We start from the raw sequence: 20,539 nt of genomic DNA on the forward strand, positions 1-20,539 counted from the left end.
ATATATACTCCATATGCAGGCGGTGCTGGAATGTTACTACATAGAAATGGAAAGTTCACAATTGGAAAGCTGAAATCATCTCTTTCGTCGTAAAGTTTTGTTTTCAACCGACCCCCATTGTCAATTTCTAGATGTAAGTCAAAATATGCGGCAGACTTAACTGCATCTGTTGTATCCTTTATCTTAAGTTCGATGGGATAGATGCGTTCAACATAGTCCATCAAACGTAACAAATATGTTGTCAATCAAGAAATTATGCATCTTCATAATGTCAGTTTCAGAGAATTGTTTGTTTGAATCAGAATGATTGTTTCAAAATTATAGGCATAAACACCAAAAAAAATGGTAAGAATCGTCACGTAAGGGCAATAACTAATGCAAGGAGTTAAACATTTAAACTGTATTTGTTTAATTTCATTTAATACGTACTCGGTACGTGTACTTTTAATTTCATTTGTATACTTAAATTGTAAATAATCATTATGTTTAAGAAAGTTAATACCTATCATTTCTAAATATTGCAATTCTAATTTTTTAATTCTAATTTATAAAAAAACAATCTAGTAAATTTGTCGAAAAATGAAAGAGCTCAACAAAAAGGAAAAACTAAGAGAGCAAAGGACAATTACTCTCTTTTTTTTCTTCAAAATTCAGTGTTAAAAAAGGAAACGCAAATTCCAACTTTGCACTAAGAATTTCAGATATCTAATAATAACTTATTTCACGTTTGCTATTCCGAAACCTTTTTATTTTGTAAACACTATTCGGCACACATTATGTTATAAATGTTATTTAGGAGGCGTTTATTGTGTCTTTACTCGGCCGACTCACATGCAATCCGAGTTAACATATAATAACCTCCGTAAAAAAATAAGAAAAAGAAAAATACTATTTCGCCTGTGTAGGAATTCATACCCGCAAAACTTTTAAAAACATGTTAAATCTGTTTGGTATGCCAGTACGATCACCACTGAAATTAATAAGACTTAAAACGTAGAAATATCCATTTGAGTTACAAGCGAAACACGAGACGTTAGTATTTGTAGGTGGTTCATATTGTTTTTCTTATCTTATTCAACAGAAATAAGTTTTCGTAATTCTTTGATTTCCCCCTTTTTATTCTTTATTCAAAAACGAAATCTTACATTTGACCAACTAACTGTTGCCGAAATTGTCTTCGTTTTAGATTAGTTTTGAAAACAATTTTGAAAAGACTTTAATGACGATAGTTCGTCTTTAAGGACCAGAAGGTTTTTCAATAGCCAAGGCCGTCACTGTTGTCATCAACAAAGTGATTAATTAAAAAAAAAATCAGAGAGTAAAGTTAAAAAAAAAATATCCTTCGGCATCAAAACGTGTTACGTTGTGTATTTGGATTAGTGCTAATTCTTACAATTTTTGTTTTGTTTGGCTTAAGAAACATAAATAATTATGTTTGATTTGGTTTGTATAGTTTTAAGCAAATATATGGGAGTTATAAAGTCTCACTTACATTTGTTTTGTTTTTTTCTAGTTAAGTTGATAAAATATAAAATCAATAGCCGTCGATCAGATATCCCTAGACGACTATATAGGTAAGACTTATTGTTTTTTGTCTTGAAATTCGTTTGCAAATTTGTTTTGGCATGTAGTGTTGAAAGCATTTCAACAGATCACAGTAGCTTCATCTAAAAGGGAACTGTTAATAACATATAGTTTGGTACACTATTTAATTTGTATTGATCGAAAGTCAAATGTAAAAATAAGAAGATGTGGTATAATTGCCAATGAGACAACTCTCCATCTGAAACCAAATGACATAGAAGTTAACAGCTGTATGTCACCGTACGGTCTACAACAATGAGCAAAACCCATACCGTATAGTCAGCTATAAAAGACCCCGAAATGACAAATGTAAAACAATTCAAACGAGAAAACTAACGGCCTGATTTATGTACAAAATAATAAATGAAAAACAAATATGATACACAGCAACAAACAACAACCAATGAATTACAGACTCCTGAATTGGGACAGGCACATACAGAATGTGGCGGGGTTAAACTAGTTTGAAGGCGCCAACCCTCCCCTAACCCGGGACAGTGGTGTAACAATACAACATAAGAACAAACTATAAAAATCAGTTGGAAAGGGCTTAAAAAATCATGCATCTAAGACTAAAATATCAATCAGTACACATCCAACATCCAATGGATTTAGTGTAAAGACGTCATTAACAGTCAGAGAAAAACATGACCTAGTGCAATGCCAAGATACAGGTATCGACAGATTGTAGAGCCATGGATGTGCATATGTATATAAAAATAATATTTAGTTTGATTTTAATTTACTGATAACAAAATCAATATTAATACCAATAAAATCAATTGTTCATTCAAAAGAAAGTATATTTTTAAATTTATATATATGCATTAATAAAAAAAAACCCAACAAAATCCTAATAAGTGAAAACTATTTTGTTTTCAAGCCACAGGCTGGTGCTTTTTTTTTTAAAGATATAGAGCACACAAATGTGTTGTGTTTGTATGTTTGGGTGTGTGTTAGTATGTGTGTGTGTTGTGAAATTTTGATTATTAACAGAATATTTACGTTATAGATCATAAGGACTTTTTCCAATATGGACGAGAAATATGGATTTCTGCTCCTTTGCTTGCTAGCGCTTACGGACGCAGGTATATATACATATGATTATTTTTTTATTCCACAAATCTTACACCCAACTTCATGACAGTGGTTACAAAGCAACGTGTCGAAATTAATTTTATTTTGAACCTATAGTCCACAGTTTCCACAATAAAGTACATTACCTTTTGATGTTGATGTAACTGTATCCTAAAACTATTACAATGTTATTATATAAATTACATTGTTTCGACTACAATCGCACGCCAATCTTTATCCTAAAGGACAGTTTATTGGATAAAAAGTTAAATCACAAAAATACTGAACCCCTAGGAAAATTCAAAACGGAAAGTCCCTAATCAAATGGCAAAATCAAAAGCACAAACACATCAAACGAATGGACAACAACTGTCATATTCCTGACTTGAAAGTGATGGATTGCCACGCCTATAGTAAACGAGGTCCTATGAACTTAGCCTGGCGTTCTGACCTAATCTAATACTTCGTCTTCTGTCGAGCAGTGGGCCAGGATCCCAGGCTACTATATTAACTGACTTCATATAGCTGTCATTATGAGGGAAAATATTCCAGATATATTTAGACATTTAGTTGGGAACCAGTATTCGATATTTGAAGAAAATAAATATATTGATATCTCTAGTTGTTTCAGTATCAAAAGTGTTGAGTAACGAACATGACTGAATTATAGATTAAGTTTGTGAAGTCGTATACACCCCCTTTTTGTAGTCCGTATACACCCCCTTTTTGTAGTCATCACATAAAGAAATACAAAAGATCTTCAGGTTTTGTGATTTTATAAGAATTGCAAATATTCAACAAATTCAAATTCTCATGCAGGATGATTTTCCTTTTTCCTCAACATTGCCTGATGAAGAGAGTGAGAGAGGGGTAGGAGGGGTGTCATCCCGAATTTCCGGGAAAAAAGGCTGAATACCGAAATCCCGAAAAAATAAAGCCTTTTATGCCGAATCCCGAAAAAATTAATCATTGATTCCCGAGTCCCAATAAGAGTAAATCCCGAATTCACACAAAAATTTAGGCCCAACCCGGAAGTCCCGAAAATATCTGTCCAAGAATTTAGTTTATTTAAATTTTCAAAGATTAAAATCAAACAAAAATATTTTACACAAATTCGTCTTCAGATACGTTAATTGATATAGTATAGTCTGGATTTTACTAGAAAATAGCCAATGTAGAAATTTGCTGTCATTTCAACTTGATTCAAACTCAATTATGTATATTTTATTGTTTTTTATAAGAAATTCACTCCACCCCTAGTCCTATAATATAAGACTTCGTAGGTTCATATCGTTTGCATTCAACGTAAAAATATCCGATAAAAAACGTAGATGTTATAGCAACTATAGGTCATCGCACGGCCTTCATCAATAAGCAAAACCCATACCGCAATAAGGAAGCCATAAAAGGCCCAGACATAACAAAATGTAAAGCATCCCAATCGAGAAAACAAAAGCCTTAATTATGCTCAAAACAACAAACGAGTAACAAATATGATACACAGCAACGAACGACAACCACTAAATTACAATCTCCTGCTTTGGGACAGGCACATACAAAAATGCGAGTCAAACATATTTTTGTGCGTTGTAAATTACACACTTTCAAAGAATTAAGTTCGAAAGTACACAATTATTACCAATTCACCATGATAATGAAGGTTTATTTCGGATTCAAACTAATTATATTCGGTTAGCTATGCAAGTTAATAAAAAAATACAGGGGAAATTGTCCGCATCTTTTTGCACCGAAGAATATCCGACGAAAACGGTATTTTTTATCTATCACATTTTTGTTCATAAAAGTAAAAATTAACATTTAAGACTAGTGTGTGAAATGCATTACCTCTTTTACCAAATATATTCACGCACTTAGCGAAAATGTATAAATTTCAATTGACAAAAGAGAGGCACGTTTTTACTGACTTTTATTGCAAAAGAGAACTTTCCCCTTATACACAAGATTTTCAAGCAAGTACAATGTAATCTTACACTCGTACAACTCCTGATCACTCCTCTGTTTTCATATTTAAAATTTACGACTCCAGGATATCTTTTACAGTTGATTAGTATTTGAAACATCGGTACTAAATATATCATCTTATGCACCGATTTGTTTTCCTTTTTTGGAAGAGGATGCATTTTTTTAAAAATAAAATGTTTGACTAAATGTCTTGAAAAATGCATTGTTTATTTTGAAATGGAATGGGAAAAGTAGTTTAGTTGGATTTTCTACTGAAAATTATTTTTAATTTAATTTATTTTGAATCCATGTAAAATGTCCCAATATGAAGTTCAAAATACGGTTGTCAATTACAGCAGATTCCATTGAGTGTGTAGCCAAAGGTAATATCATTGGTTAGCTTGCTTGTTAGCTGAACCGTGAAGTCATTATTAGGTCAGGTATACTACCCTCCTTTCGAAGTAGCATAGTCCAACAGACAGATCGATTGGTTTTCTGTCGGACAAGTCTATTCATAAAGTAGGGTAGTTTACCTAACCTAACAATGACTTCACGGTTCAGCTAACAAGCAAGCTAACCAAAGATATTACCTTTGGCTACACACTCAATGGAATCTGCTGTAATTTAAGAAGGCGGGACAAACGGTCATTGGTATCCAATGTACAAAGTGTTGAAGAGCGGTGATGCTCAAACACGTCGAATGACATTGTCATGAATAAATGACAATGTTGTATAAACAACAAAAGGGGCTACTACATAATCAGATTGTTTAATCCTAATTCAAAATAAAGTTGAAATTGACAAGCAGCTTTGTAACCACTGTCATGATGTTGGTGTAAAAAGTATCTTATATGGTACTTTAAACCATTTTCTGCGTCTTTTTTATACGACGATATTTGTTACAAGTTCAATTGCATCCGGTTCAATTGTTCATTCGGAATCCTTTAAAGCAGAACAATATTACATATGTATAGCATTCATTTTAATATCATTATCTATATTAATACCAAAAATTGTTCCTATGTGAATACAAAGTATCTACTTTTTGCCATTTTTTTTCGATAGGAGATTTATGTTGTTCATATCCGTGTCAGCATGGAGGAGTTTGTCTAACGGAGGGATTTGATAATTATGTATGTGACTGTACTGGCACGGAATTTTATGGACGACATTGTGAAGCTCGTAAGTATACAACCTTGAATCTATATAACTTTCAAGTTAAAAAAAACCAAACAAAACAAAACTAAAAAAAAAAAACAAACAAACAAACAACAAAACACAGAAAAAAATTATTTAGCAGGAATGTCTTGAATTTTTCAATGAGAGAAAACTAAAAGTAAACTATTTAAGTTTTAAGGGACGAAAAAAAAAAATAACAAACGTAAAAAAAATGTTAGTGAATTTGACCTGTAAATACTCTGACAATTCCTTCGTATAACCATACAAATGCATTACATGTAATGTTTCTATATTGAAGAAAGTATACTAATATATCAAAATTATTTAAAACATTAGAGTATAAATGGGCTTAAATTAAATAGTCTGTAAAAAGCCTGCTGTTAATGGTTGACAATTCCTTTGTGTTACCTCAAAATCGCTTTCGGATGTTTCTATATTTGAATATCGAGATAATACAATATCTTTATATGATTAATCTAATGAGGAAAGAAAATCATGAGGAACATTAGATTATGAAAGGTCCTTGTTTAATAGTCAAATCATATACGTAAGCTTTGAAAGCTATTCTGGAAGGAGTTGGAACCTTAGATGTGAAAAATACATACTGCGATTATTGACGTTTACACGAGATTGATTGAAAAAGGCAAATTAAAAAAGGGGAAGTCCATAAAAACTGACAAATTCAAAAGTTATCAATCAACAGAACAAGTGAAAAACAACAAGGAATTAATGAAACCCGTTGCAATACTGACAATATTTAGAAAATGCATGAATAATTATATGAACTAAAATATTGCTGAGCATAAAAAAAAAAGAAATTACAGTGGCAATTAGGGGAATAGTTGGACCTATTATACAGGATGCGCTTCTTACACAAAACTGCTCCAACGGTTATGAAGAACGATTGAAATCGACACAGCTTAATTCATACGATCACCATCATGATTTGGTTGACCGATACGAAAATAGTATCAAAGGAAAATCATTTGAAATTTATATGTAAGGTTGTCGGTTCTTTTCCGAAGTACCGATAGATGAATATACGAGCTTTGATACCTGCCAAGAACATATTTTTTTTCTTTTACTTTTCTTTTAAGTAGCGAGGTTTTTAATAATTGACAACGCAGGTTGTCTCCTACGTCTTTTTTTTAGATTATTTTTGCATATGCAAACCTACGTTTTTCTAAATATGAATCAGAGAATATCTGTTATTGCAAGATTTCTTATGACGATTGAAAAAAAGGTTTCCCATAGCATTTTGTCGTTTTGATATATTCAATTTCTTTTTCTGAAACACATCTAATCATTTTTTAACACAAACTTGAAAATTATTAGAAGGATGTCTCATCATCTTAGGACTCATCCCCTAAAACATATCTATACCGGCATACATATGTGTTTCATTTTTAAAAAAGAACCTCTATTAAAACCGTTCTTTTTCCATTTTTAAGTGCTTTGGACCCACAGAATTTCTTAAGTTTTTTTTTCTCATTTAAAGCAATTGTATTTTTTTAAATAGAAGAAAGGATATCCATAGGTCAAGGTGTCAAAGAATTCATTGTTATTGCTCATTCATTATTTAAAAAAAAAATAGAGACATATCGTTGATCCTCGAAAACTCCATATACATGTAACTAGAATTAAAATTCACATTGACTTCACTATAATCTTCAACTTCTGGTCTGTGCACTGTTTGTGCGAGAGGCTTTCTTCTGATATTTGGCAAATAAAAAGTAAACGTATTGTGTATATCCATGGAAGTGTTATATTGTTAATATAATACGTCCGTGGTATATCTAATTATTTTTCAGCTACTTTGTCAAGACGCATCAAATTATGGTTGAAGCCAAGACCATCAACAATGCACAACTTGCTGACTAATTATGAATGGTTGTGGAGTATTGTGAACAATATACCTTTCTTGAAAAATTTTATAATGAAAAACATTATCCTTAGTGAGTATTGCTGTACTGATATCTAGAAAATTCCCCTATCTTGATATTTGCATTGAAAACTGTTGCAGAACACGTATTTACAACAGGTATTGCAATTATTGACAATAATACGGAAATTAACAATGATTTTTAATTTCCTTGCTTCAACAAATCATAAAGCATATTTTTTTTATCTTATTTTATATGTATATTTATGATAGACACACATACAGTGCTTAAACTGAAACGCATATTTCTCTTTCCGTATCCGGCAGAATTCTACTTCGCCAAAATCGTCTCCCCCTTATCGTATTGATTTTTTTCAACCAAGAGAAGGTATTGCCGTTAATTCTAATCACATTGCATCATTATGACCCCTACACGAAAGAAAAACGTTTTGAAATATTTTTAGGCCTTGATATTACATAAATAAATTGTCTGATTAGTTGTTGAGGTGGATTTTGGAAAGTTCGATAAAAACTAAAAAACACATGTAAGACTAAAAGTTTTTAGGAGTTGAAGACGAATAGCCACTGATAATACACAACTTTTTCTTTTTAATTTCTGAAGTAATGCATTTTTAAGATCCAAAAGTAAAGTCTGTCGTCAATGGTGTTAGGCTGAAAAAATTAAAGTTTCAATAGTTTTTGCAGCACAAAGTTATTTTCTTATGTTTCTTACTTTATATTCAATATGGTTAACGCCCCCTAACAACCAACTAGACAATGATTTTAAGTTGACAAAGTACATTAAATGATTGATTTTGTCTTACACATTCAATTTTCAATGATGCCATGTGAATACATTTATCGGTTTTGAAGAGCTTAATCGACAGCGCGTCATCCCTACAATTGCTATCGTTTTAACAATTAAATAAATAAAGTGTTATAATTTTGTGTACAAACACTCGTATAATTTATTGTCACAATCTATAAGGAGATTATCTTTTATAGTGAGAGCTGGTATGGTTGATAGTCCCCCACAATACGACAACGAACACAATTACATAACTCTTGATGCAAACTTCAATCATTCCTTTTACACAAGGACATTACCACCCGTTCCAGCGGACTGTCCAACGCCATTAGGTGTCGCTGGAAGAAAAGATTTACCAGATTTAGATATTTTGGCTAAAAATCTACTTTTTCGAGAGAAGTTTAAGCCAGATCAAAGGGGAACAAGTGTTCTGTTCCCTTTTATGGCACAACACTTTACCCACATGTTTATAAAAACTGACATGAAGCGTGGACCACAGTTTCAATGGGGAGGACATGGGGTGAGTGGTTTAACATTTGTGATATCTCCATTGTAAACATGAAAAAATGTAAGTTGCTGTAAGTTCAATGTTTGATTCTAAGGATATATATAAATAACAAAATCTGACAAGAATTTATTATCCAGTTCGCTCTTGTTTAAAATTCTATTTTGTATTTTTTTTAAAATTGAGAATGGAAATGGGGAATGTGTCAAAGAGACAACAACCCGACCATAGAGCAGACAACAGCCGAAGGGCACCTATGGGTCTTCAATGCAGCGAGAAACTCCCGCACCCGGAGGCGTCATACTTATCATGCTTTTTAAATGATTTTGGATTGATATTCACTATATTTCTTGAGTTTCAATTATATCGAATGTAAAGGATAAAAGCATATTTGCTGGAAAATTATACTGTTGAATTAAACGTAGAACTTTCCAAAGAGGTTCATGCTAAATTTCAATGAGTGAAATTACAAAAATAATGCATTTTCTAAAAAAATGGCTTTATAATAATTTTCGCCTTTTTTCTCAGCTAGACGTGTCGCATATATATGGAAAGGACAAACATGATGAAGATTTGTTGAGATCGTTTAGAGATGGCAAATTTAAACTTCAGGTCAGTTCTCATATCAAGTTGTAGCGTAAATAAAATTATGCGAACAAATTCAATAAGACGTATAAAAACCGAACTAATTTTCAAACTATTTGTTTCATTTTGTTCCCCAATTGATTAAAGGGTGCTGAACGGCGAGTACGATTTATTTCATAAAATGTAGAAGGATATTTTTTGTGATTTTGATATTTTAACTTGAGGCTTAAATTTGATTTTCTTGTATAAAAACGTAGTATTTTGCTAAAGAAGTACTTTTGTGTTATTGCGTTGCTTTCTGCTTTCTCATTCCCCCCCCCCCCCAAACCAAACACGAAAACAGACTTCCATCATCTGATCCTGTATTTTACATTCACAATCCTTTATGCATCAAACAATAACTGAGCTGTATTCATCCTTGAGGTAGCCTAATTTAGATTTTTTTTTATTTTGGATTCGTTGTGTTGCTAACTAAAAGAAATATTGTGAGATCCGTAGTTTTTGTATGTTAAGTCGTATTTCATTAGTAGGCGTCATCACAACCAATAAGTTAATACATGTAACACTAGTTTCTAACTTCCTACACAAAATAAATAGTTCTGTAAGTTTTTGGTATAATAATTGATCTGGACTTAGTTTTTATTACATTTTATTGGAATTATAAGTACAAATATAATTTTGAAGGAGTTTATTTATGTCTAAAACCAGCCTACTCACTAAAAAATGAACAAAGTCAGAAACACTTAATGTAGAGTCTTTGGGTGCAAGGGATTCTTTTGGCTGACTCACTCATAAACTGAATGTCGTCAGAAGTTTGGGAGTGAAAGACCCAGTTAACACATCAATAAACTCCATGAAAAACCATTATAAGTAATTTTTTAATTTCTTTTCAGACTATAAACAATGAAGAATGGCCTCTTCACAATAAGGATGTTAATATGAAGCTGAACTTCTTTGACTTTGTACCGGTTATGGAAAACAATAGTTTTGCCCTTGGTCACGCTTTCTTTAACAACTTTCCTGGGCTGTTTATGTTTTCTACTATTTGGATGAGAGAACATAATCGTGTTTGTGATATAATGAAAAAAGAACACCCAGAATGGGACGATGAACGTCTCTATCAGACAGGAAAACTTATCGTTTTAGGCAAGTATCTGAAAATGGTAAATGCGAGAGTATACCAAAAGTAAATTTTATATACACTTTTCTTACAAGCCAAGAAGATTGAAATCCCCACTGTTCCAATATGAGATTTTCCATATGAGTGAACAGAGGTTTGTCATATACACCAATGAAACATAAATGAATTAAGCCAGGAAAGACATCTGGAGGGCAACATACTTATTTTTTCAACAATAAATACGTGTCTATACCACATGTCAAGTTTCAGGGCTTCCATTTTCTATCACCATTTCCTTGATAGAAGATTGCGGTTTACGAGTAAGCTGTTCAACCAAAGGTTATAAATGATAAAGTAGAAGTTATCCCTTCGAAATGTTTACGGGCGCCATCATGACTTAATTAACCAATATGATATACCTTCAATGATAAACGCGACCGCGGCCAATAGTGGAGCATGAACTGCTTTCTCTTTCGGAGCAATAGAGTTTATTCTGTAGTTTTGGTTTGGTTGCTCGACCTTTAGTTTTATATGAAGTCTTTTTTTTGACTTATTTGTCTCTTCATGGTTATATTTTGCAATGTTCATAATAGTGTTGGCTGTTTTTATTGCAGTTATGGTTCATAATTTGCTCTAACGCGAGGGTACCCAAATTCCTCTTATTTTGAGTTTTTTTTACTTACGTTTATCTAAGATCCAGCCAAAAGTTTCAATTCTGTAGATGTATCCTTATTTACTCTTTAACTCCGCAAATTTTGAAATTTTGAATCCATACATAATTATAGAAAAATGGTTTTCAATCGACCTCTAAACGACCCAAGATTCTGTAATGAGGAGTACCTAAATTGCATCCAGACTTTTCCGTAGATTTACTTTTTTCACTGGATACTTCATCTATATTATCTAGTATAGTGTGACCGTTATGCAATCCTGTGGATACTAAAAAATTCCAAAGATCTTTTAGAGTACATACACTCTAAGACCCTTTCATCTTGTAATAGTATTAAAACATTTGAATTTTCTACACTTTACACAAGTAATCCCCAATCCAAACTGAAAGACAAATTGAAAGAGTTGGTCCTGCTTTGTCCGTCCGTCCTTAACAAATTGTGTCGCTCTATATCTAGGGAACCGTTATAATTTCATACTTTATACATGACATGCATATCAACCAACACCAGAGGGTGTGTCATAATGTTTGTACAACTTCCTAGGTCAAAGTTCAAGGTCAAAAACTTTGGTTTCAGTTGACAACCCCATGTCCTATGGTAAAGATCGTGTCCACTCTATATCTTGAGAACCGTTATGATTTCAGAGTTTATACTTGACATGTATACTAACTAACAATAGAGGGTGTGTCATAATGTATGTATAACTTTCTAGGTCAAAGGTCAAGGTCAAAAACTTTGGTTTCAGTTGACAACCCCATGTCCTATGGTACAGATCATGTCTGCTCTATATCTTGAGAACCGTTGTGATTTCAAAGTTTATACTTGACATGTATATTAACCAACACTAGATGGTGTGTCATAATGTATGAACAACTTCCTAGGTCAAAGGTCCGTCCGTCTGTCTATCGGTCCGTCCGTCCCTAACAAATTGTGTCCGCTCTATATAACTTAAAAAAGTGCTTCATATCAGCTTACCAATACAAATTTTTTACCACACGTTATTTACAGCGGGGCCCACAGAGATCAGGGCCGTAACTAGGTCTCAAAAACAGACGAGGCAGGGGTCTGGGGTCGCCAACTGAGGCCCCCTAGGTAAAGGGGGCTGAGGGGAGCAAAGCCCCCCGGCCAAAAATTGTAGTATTAGGGTTCGAAATATATCTTGTAACATCCATTTTTGTATCATATTTATCGTTTGTGTTTCAAATTTACTGTATGAAGAAATGCGTTATGCAACCAGAGCCGGCTGATAGATACTTGCCTCGAATTTTGTTCCATCAAAACATATATCCATTTACAGTAGGGTACATGTTTAATAGTAGAAAAGCAAAAAAGAAAAAACAGCTTCTGCGTTTACTTGGCCGACATTGTCCGTACGATGGACGTGAAACATGACCAAACAACGTAATCTGTCCTCGGTCGAAATTGTTCAGAACCTTTTTCGCGGGAAATAAATAATTGCTAAAACAATTGCCGGTTTACTGGCGATAGTAATCAGATAGAGAGTTCGATTAACGTAGTTGAAATAAAAGTACACAAGCTTAAAGTCAACATTAATTACTATTCGAAGTATGTATTACTTAATTGTTGAATGAAATGAAAATGTAAGAATGTTTTCTACCCCTGCATGCCCAACCTTTTACCATTTTCTTTTTTTTTCTCTTATTATTTTTTTTTTTTCTCTTATTATTTTTTTTTTTTGCCAAAAATTCAGACGAGGCCTTTGCCTTGTCTGCCTCATCGGTAGTTACGGCCCTGGAGATGGCTCCCATCTCAATGATGTCTAGTTTATATGAGGCTGAATTCATACAGGAACTTCTTAGGAAGAAAAAAAAAGAAGGTAGCAGTATCATTTAACTTCACTTGCCGCTTTATAGATGATATTCTCTCACTAAATAATTCAAAATTTGGTGACTATGTTGAACGCATCTATCCCATCGAACTTGAAATAAAGGATACAACGTATACAGTTAAGTCTGCATCATATCTTGACTTACATCTAGAAATTGACAATGATGGTCGGTTGAAAACAAAACTTTATGACAAAAGAGAAGATTTCAGCTTCCCAATTGTGAACTTTCCATTTCTATGTAGCAACATTCCAGCAGCACCTGCTTACGGAGTTTATATCTCACAGGTGATACGATATTTCAGGGCTTGTATTTCCTATCATGATTTCCTTGATAGAGGGTTGGTGCTCACAAGGAAGCTATTAAACCAAGAGTTTCAAGTGGTGAAATTGAAATCATCCCTTCGTAAAATTTACGGACGCCATCACGAGTTGGTTGATCGTTATGGAATATCACAAGAGGACAACGGATATGTTCCAATTGTCGTAACTACAATCCCGTCCCCTTTTCTCCTAATGTGACCTACCGAATTAGACTTATCGCCGGGTTTGTACTAACATGAGCAACACGACGGGTGCCACATGTGTAGCAGGATCTACTTACCCTTTCGGAGCACCTCAGATCACCCCCAGTTTTTGTTGGGGTTCGTGTTGCTTAGTCTTTGGTTTTATATGTTATGTTTTGTGAACTGTTGTTTGTTGACAATTGTCGTAACTTCAATCCCGTCCCCTTTTCCCCAAATGTTACCTACCGAATGAAACTTATCACCGGGTTTGTACTAACATGAGCAACACAACGGGTGCCACATGTTACCCTTTCTGAGCACCTCAGATCACCCCCAGTTTTTGGTGGGGTTCGTGTTGCTCAGTCTATAGTTTTCTATTTTGTGTTTTGTGTACTATTGTCCGTCTCTTTGTCTTTTTCGTAAAATATGTAGGATTTAAAGACTCTGTATTGCTTGGCCTGGATCATAATTTCAATAATGGCCTTTCTCAACTCACTAGCAACATGTTTTTGCTTTCTAAGATACCAGTATAGTCATCTGATCTGTAATTTTACCAAATGTGTCCTATTCCGGATTATCATTCGGTGTGAGGCTCCGTGTTGAAGGCCCGTACTTTGACCTATAATTGTTCACTACTTTTTTACACATTGTGACTTGGATGGAAAGTTGTCTCATTGGCACTCATACCACATCTTCTTATTTCTATTATGATATATTGACTGAGTGTGGATTACCATGGCGATTGATGCATGCATACCCTGTCGGCGAACCCAGTCTCGCTCCTTATTGAGTTTATGCGATTCCTTAAGTTTTTGTTTGTTACCTTGATATATCTCTTTATAGATTTGAGATTTGAGAATCGGTAAATTACTGTCACCTTAACTCTCTGAAACCTTATCAAATACATGTAATCTCCTTAGTCAGGGAACAGTAATGCCAGGTCTTTACTGGATCTTTAGTGGTTTGCATTATATTTCAAAATCAGAACTAACGAAAGGTTCATTTAGGAACGCACTGTCAAATTTGAAAACGCACATGATTTAATAACATAGATATTAAAGACGACTAGCATAAAGGTAATAAAGATCTTTATACACTTGGTTACTGAATAGTTGTATTTTTTATGTTAAAACTTATGTTTTGTTTTTTTTAAATAAATGGAAATGATTTCAAAAAGACGAATTTACAGTACAAAACAATAAATTTAATGAAAACATATGATAAATTATAAGTGGATTTTACTGTCCTGCCTGTGAAACATAGCGATTCGTCATTATAGAGGGAGGTTATTTAGCAGAACCTTCATGGAAATTTATATGATTTGGACAGAAGCTTTTTCATCATTAAAAACGGTATCAAGAGCATAATTTTTATCATCAAATCCGTTATTTACTGACATTTAACATTTATATACAGTCTGGGTCAAAGTTTCTTTAAAGTCATGTGATGCTCCGTACGCAGAAAATTTACAAAGCGTTTATTTCATTGGTATATTTTTATCACCAGCCCAGCAGTCAGCACTTTTGTGTTGACAGGAAATATCATATGTTCATATTTTTTTTTTAATTTACTGTTGATAAATTATTCGAAACACTAAGGTTTCCAGGCATAGATTGCCTCAGTAGTATTTGGCTCAACTTTTCGGAATTTTCGGTTTTTAATGTCCTTCAACTTTGTATTTGATTTTGCCTTGCAACTGCTTTGAATCGAGTGCCACTAATGAGTCTTATTTTTACGAAACACGCGTTTTTATATGCCCGACATGAGTTTTTACAGGTAAAAAAACAGGTCAAATATTACTTCAATTCAGAAATAAACTTAAATTGTTAGAATATCACACATTATGTTTCATATACTAGTACTAGTACGTGTAATTAAAAGTATGCAACCGAGGATGACACCGCGTTGTGGAAAATGGTGGTTTGGACATCGATTATTACCAAGCCTCAGCGAGCTTACGCCAAGATTTTACTTACTATCATCAACATAACTACATTGTTACGACAGGGGTAGACTTTTTTCATGGCTTTAATTTAAAATTGGTAATGAGAACTATGTTTCAAATACAATTCCTGAAGTTGTAATACAATATGCATCATCATTTTATTTTAGGAGAGACGATGAAAATTGTCACAGAGGAATATATACAGCATTTGAGTAACTATCATTATCAAATTTTGTATAAACCAGAACTTTTGTTTGATGTACCATTTCAATACCAGAATCGCATTGCTCTTGAATTCAATCACTTATATCACTGGCATCCGTTGATACCTGATGATTTCATATTTGGAGGAACAAATTACACTTTAAAACAACTCCTTGGTAATCCTGGAATAGTTATAAAACATGGAATGGCCTCGTTTGTGGGTTCACTGTCCAAGCAGATTGCTGGTAGTGTAAGTACATTTTAAGATTGTCTTGTAAACGATGTCGTTTTTGATACTGATTCTTGAAAAGAGAGTAGTCTTTTAGATCAATAAAGAATAACGATAAACCTACAATCCCTTAGTATTCCATATGGTAGGTTTAACAACGGTCTTAATTTTTTTTTTATCTTTTCTCTAGGTCATTATGGAGTCTTAAATCATACTACTTTTCAAATTAGAACTTTTACAAAAGAATGGTTATTAACATTTGAAACCTTGCAATATCAAATCGTCAAAAATTTACCATTGCCAATGTTTGAACCTTTATAACATAATCATTTGAAAATCCTTACATAAAGAGAAATAGTAAAAGGATTATCATGCGTATGACACAAAGACCCAATAAAACCATATTCAGACCGAAACACTACTGTATGTAACAAATCATTAAAAAATGAGATAATTATATTGGTATGTTCAGTGGACGATGTATGTATCTAGTATGCAAATACTTAGACTTTATCTTTATATAAGCTATTTTAACACCAGTGAAGCAAGAATTGATGATCCTTATGAAGAGCAATTTGGTTCATAATAGAGCTCGTTTTGCTAAGTATTTAGTTTTCGTTAAACTGTTTTGTAGGCTAATATTTGTTTTTTCATCTTTTTCTATTTGTTTTGGTTATGTCATTTTTTTCGACTTTTACGTGACTCAACATGACCCTTAAATATTCATGACAAGAAACATAGTATCTTTTTATTATATTTTGCAGTTCACAGTAAAGAATCATCCACATTTTGGTGTAAAAGTTGCGAAGGACGTTATTAAACATGGCCGCGAATTACGTCTACAATCATATAATAATTACAGAAAAAGATTTAATTTACAACCGTTTCAATCATTTGAACAATTAACAGGTTAGTTTGCAGTATTGCAGTAGTTCTGGCAAGAAAGTGGTTCATTTGTTTCTAAAAGGAAGGTGGAACATAATCAAAATATATGAACTCGATAATATTCGTAAACTTAATTAAAGCCAGTCTAAAAACAGCACTTAATAAGTCCCAATTCTCTTTCAGATAATTTGAGACACACAAATCCCTGCGAACGATTTGTTATTTTACCTATCTTTGTTATTTTTAATAATAAATATTTTTTTCATATTGGGGCATTTATAGATGATAATTTTCATAAACTTAAACATCAAAATTATTCAACTGTGTAAAATATATTGTGTAAAATACATTTCCAAAAAATGTATGGTAACATCTTTAGTTACAGGATGCGTGTTACTTCAAAATAAGTTTACGGCATTCATGGGAATCAACATATCTAAAATAAGTTAATATATATGATTTCAACAGCAGTGGCTGATCAACAACAAAAATGGTTGAGGTGAGAGTCCCACCTATAACCTGTAAATAATTATTACAAGGCAGTTAAAAATGAAAAAAAAAAACATGGTGAAAAAAACTAAAATTTTCGGCTATAAGGGGTAACCACCTTGAATCCGCCCCTGAACAGTACTGTCATACAAATCAATAATAATGTTGTTTACTGGCACTATTATTGTATTGTCTAGATTATACATCCAATCAGACAACAAATCCATCATATGCTATTTGGAGGAAAAAAAGCTTTTAACATAATTAAAATATAATTTCACATATAAATATTTGAAGCTTGAAAAGATAATAAAAAATAAAGATATAAAGTCATAAAATATATTTTTTAGGCAATAAAAAGTTAGCCAAAGAACTAGAAACCTTGTATGGCGATATCAATGGAGTAGAGTTTTATGTTGGTCTACTCAGTGAGAAACTTCGGCCCAAAGCAATGTTTAGTGAGACAATGATGGAACTTGGGTCTCCATTTTCTTTGAAGGGTCTCATGTCTAACCCATTGAGCAGTCCAAAATATTGGAAACCGTCAACATTCGGTGGTGCTGTTGGGTTTGATTTAGTTAATTCTGCAACTTTAAAGAAACTCTTTTGTCAAAACATAAATGGTGATTGTCCGGAGGTGTCATTTAGAATTCCAGGATTTGTAGAAAGACAAGAAGAAACTGTAGATGAATGTTATAGAAATTGTTCAGAATATGAAGAACTATGAGTCCTTCTATTTTACGCAAAAAATTTCGTGTAATCATTAGAAAATAACAATTTCAACAAGACTAAGGCAATAAAAAATGTATAATACTGACCAGTAATTATGTCCTCAGACACATTTTAAATGTGACTATCGTGTATGTCCCGACTTGAAACATGAATTCTCAACAGAAAATGATTGGTGAAATTGATTTTACATGACAAAATTAAACAGTCGCATGTACACCAGAAGCAGTTGATAATTTGTGTATCACTGTCAGTTTTAGGCGATACATAAAAATTAACGAAATGTCTAAATTTGTCTAGAAGGAACACTAATGTCAAGGGGGACACCATAACTTAGAAAAAAACATCTACAAATGAAGGTTAAATAAATACAATAACGATCAGCAAAAGAATAGAATTAATAATAGAATTTGTTTGATATTTTCATTACAATTTTCATTTTCAAACTAGAATTATATAAATGTAGCTACATATACAGAGCTAAGGGCTAGATTTGTTTTGTTATGTTCTTTTTTTTATTAACCTTGTAATCCTGTAGTTAAAGGCACATAATACAACAGATTAAAAACAAAAAACGATCAAAAAGATTTAGTTGTAACCATTGTTTTGTAAGATGATCTAATGTACATGTATTGACATGCAAGTTCCTATCAGTTTGTAGGTTGATTGGGATCAAATGATTGTACAATCTGGTATCTATTGAAAATGGCTTGAAACTAAATATAATTATAAGCATTCACAAACATCTTGCGATTAGTGGTAGGATAAGGAGATGTGGTATGGTTGACATTGATACAACTACTATAAACCAACTAATTTTCGCGGATACTTTATTTCGCGTTTATTCCTTTCTAGTCCACTTCGCGGCGATTTAATTTCGCGACTTTCTAATTTACTTGATGAAGTTAAATAAGGAAAGATCCAAGTTTACATATTCGCGACGATTTATATTGGGTTATTTTTCCACTCGCGAAAGTCGCGAAAATAAGTTGGTTTACAGTATTCAATAATGTCCAAATGACGTGGATTTAAGCAATGATAGGTCAACGTACGGCCTTCATCAATGAGCAAACCCCATACCGTTTAATTAGCTACAAAAGACCTCGTCATGACAAAATGTGGAACAATTCAAACGAAAAAAAACAACGTTCTAATTGATTACAAAGCATTCAACGAAAAACAATATAACAGTGGGCAACCACTGAATTAGATGCTCCTGACTTATGACAGTCGCATACAAAATATGGCTGGGTAAAACATGTCTATGAGCGCTAAACCCTCCCCATAAACGGGTTGGGCTGTTCTATAAGGATCATTTTTTTGTTTTTCAAGCTTTCCGGTGTTTTATATTTTTGGCTTTAAAAATTTGGTCTTTAGTGAGCTGATGAACGCACGGTAATAATTTTATGTTTTATTTTTTATCATGTACTAATATGAATAATCGTAGAACTGGTAAACTACTACCGTTATTATAATAACAGAAATAATTCAGTCGTTGTATGACGCTGCTCTACGATTGCTATATTAACCTCTCGAGTGGGAGAGTCGATTACGTGGATGGACTGAATTGTTCGAGTTATTATCAATGAATGTGTACTGAAAACAGAAACTATAAAGCATACTTTTTCATATATATTGCTGGAAAAAAGAATAGACACAGAAAGCTGACGATTATAGATTGACGAATTTGGTTAAAATAAAGGATTAACAAGTGTCCTGAACTTCAATACAAATTTAATTTTTTTTTTAATAACGAATCCCTTGCTTGATGCAAATACACGTAATTAGGCGTTTTTTCTGATATTTTCATGATTTTTTTTTTTTATTCATTTAGAACTTGTTGAAATGCATCTGAATATCTAAAATTTGCTATATAGATCATGAATACTTTCAGAGATAAGGTATAAATTCCAAACAGAATGTTATCAAGAGCACAAATAAATGAGATTAGAGGGTTTATAATGTAGTATTCGACAAGACTTATTAGGGAAATGGGCGCACAAGTGGGTTTTTAAAGATTATTAAAATAAATATTCAATCATACTTTCCTCATTTTTCTTTGAATTGCCGTTGAAAAGTTTGCTGCATTTCTAAATTAACAAAAAAAATGCAATAAATGTCTTCCCTATTGGCATACAGCTTTTCGGCCCGGTCCGAACAGAAAAAAGACCACGAGCTACACAGGGAAATTTCACTCACATGAATTATAATTTCACCTCAAACGAGCTTATACGTGAAACTCACGTGAAATTAGTTCATGTGAAAATCACATGATTTTTTTCACGTGAAATTGATGTGAATTTTAAAAATTCTGTAAATCAAATAATATCTAG

At 32.8% G+C, this 20,539-nt stretch overlaps 1 protein-coding gene across 1 annotated transcript; it reads left to right on the plus strand.

Moving 5' to 3' along the window:
- Window positions 1-3,055: 3,055 nt before the first annotated feature.
- LOC127727666 (prostaglandin G/H synthase 2-like) lies at window positions 3,056-18,294 on the plus strand. The gene is made up of 9 exons (XM_052234783.1): window positions 3,056-3,074; window positions 5,689-5,805; window positions 7,614-7,757; window positions 8,690-9,012; window positions 9,526-9,609; window positions 10,476-10,728; window positions 15,838-16,124; window positions 16,868-17,012; window positions 17,828-18,294. The coding sequence occupies exons 1-9, from the start codon at window positions 3,056-3,058 to the stop codon at window positions 18,202-18,204; spliced, it is 1,749 nt and encodes a 582-aa protein (XP_052090743.1). The 3' UTR covers window positions 18,205-18,294.
- Window positions 18,295-20,539: the final 2,245 nt, after the last annotated feature.

The sequence above is a fragment of the Mytilus californianus genome, unplaced genomic scaffold, assembly GCF_021869535.1.
Source record: "Mytilus californianus isolate M0D057914Y unplaced genomic scaffold, xbMytCali1.0.p SCAF_2, whole genome shotgun sequence".
Lineage (NCBI taxonomy): Eukaryota > Metazoa > Mollusca > Bivalvia > Mytilida > Mytilidae > Mytilus > Mytilus californianus.

What these genes read in the sequence shown, in the direction of transcription:
- LOC127727666 (XM_052234783.1), top strand. An exon ending in ATGGCAAATTTAAACTTCAG is followed by an intron (nt 9,610 to 10,475) that starts GTCAGTTCTCAT and finishes ATTTCTTTTCAG; the next exon opens with ACTATAAACAATGAAGAATG. An exon ending in CCAAGCAGATTGCTGGTAGT is followed by an intron (nt 16,125 to 16,867) that starts GTAAGTACATTT and finishes TATATTTTGCAG; the next exon opens with TTCACAGTAAAGAATCATCC.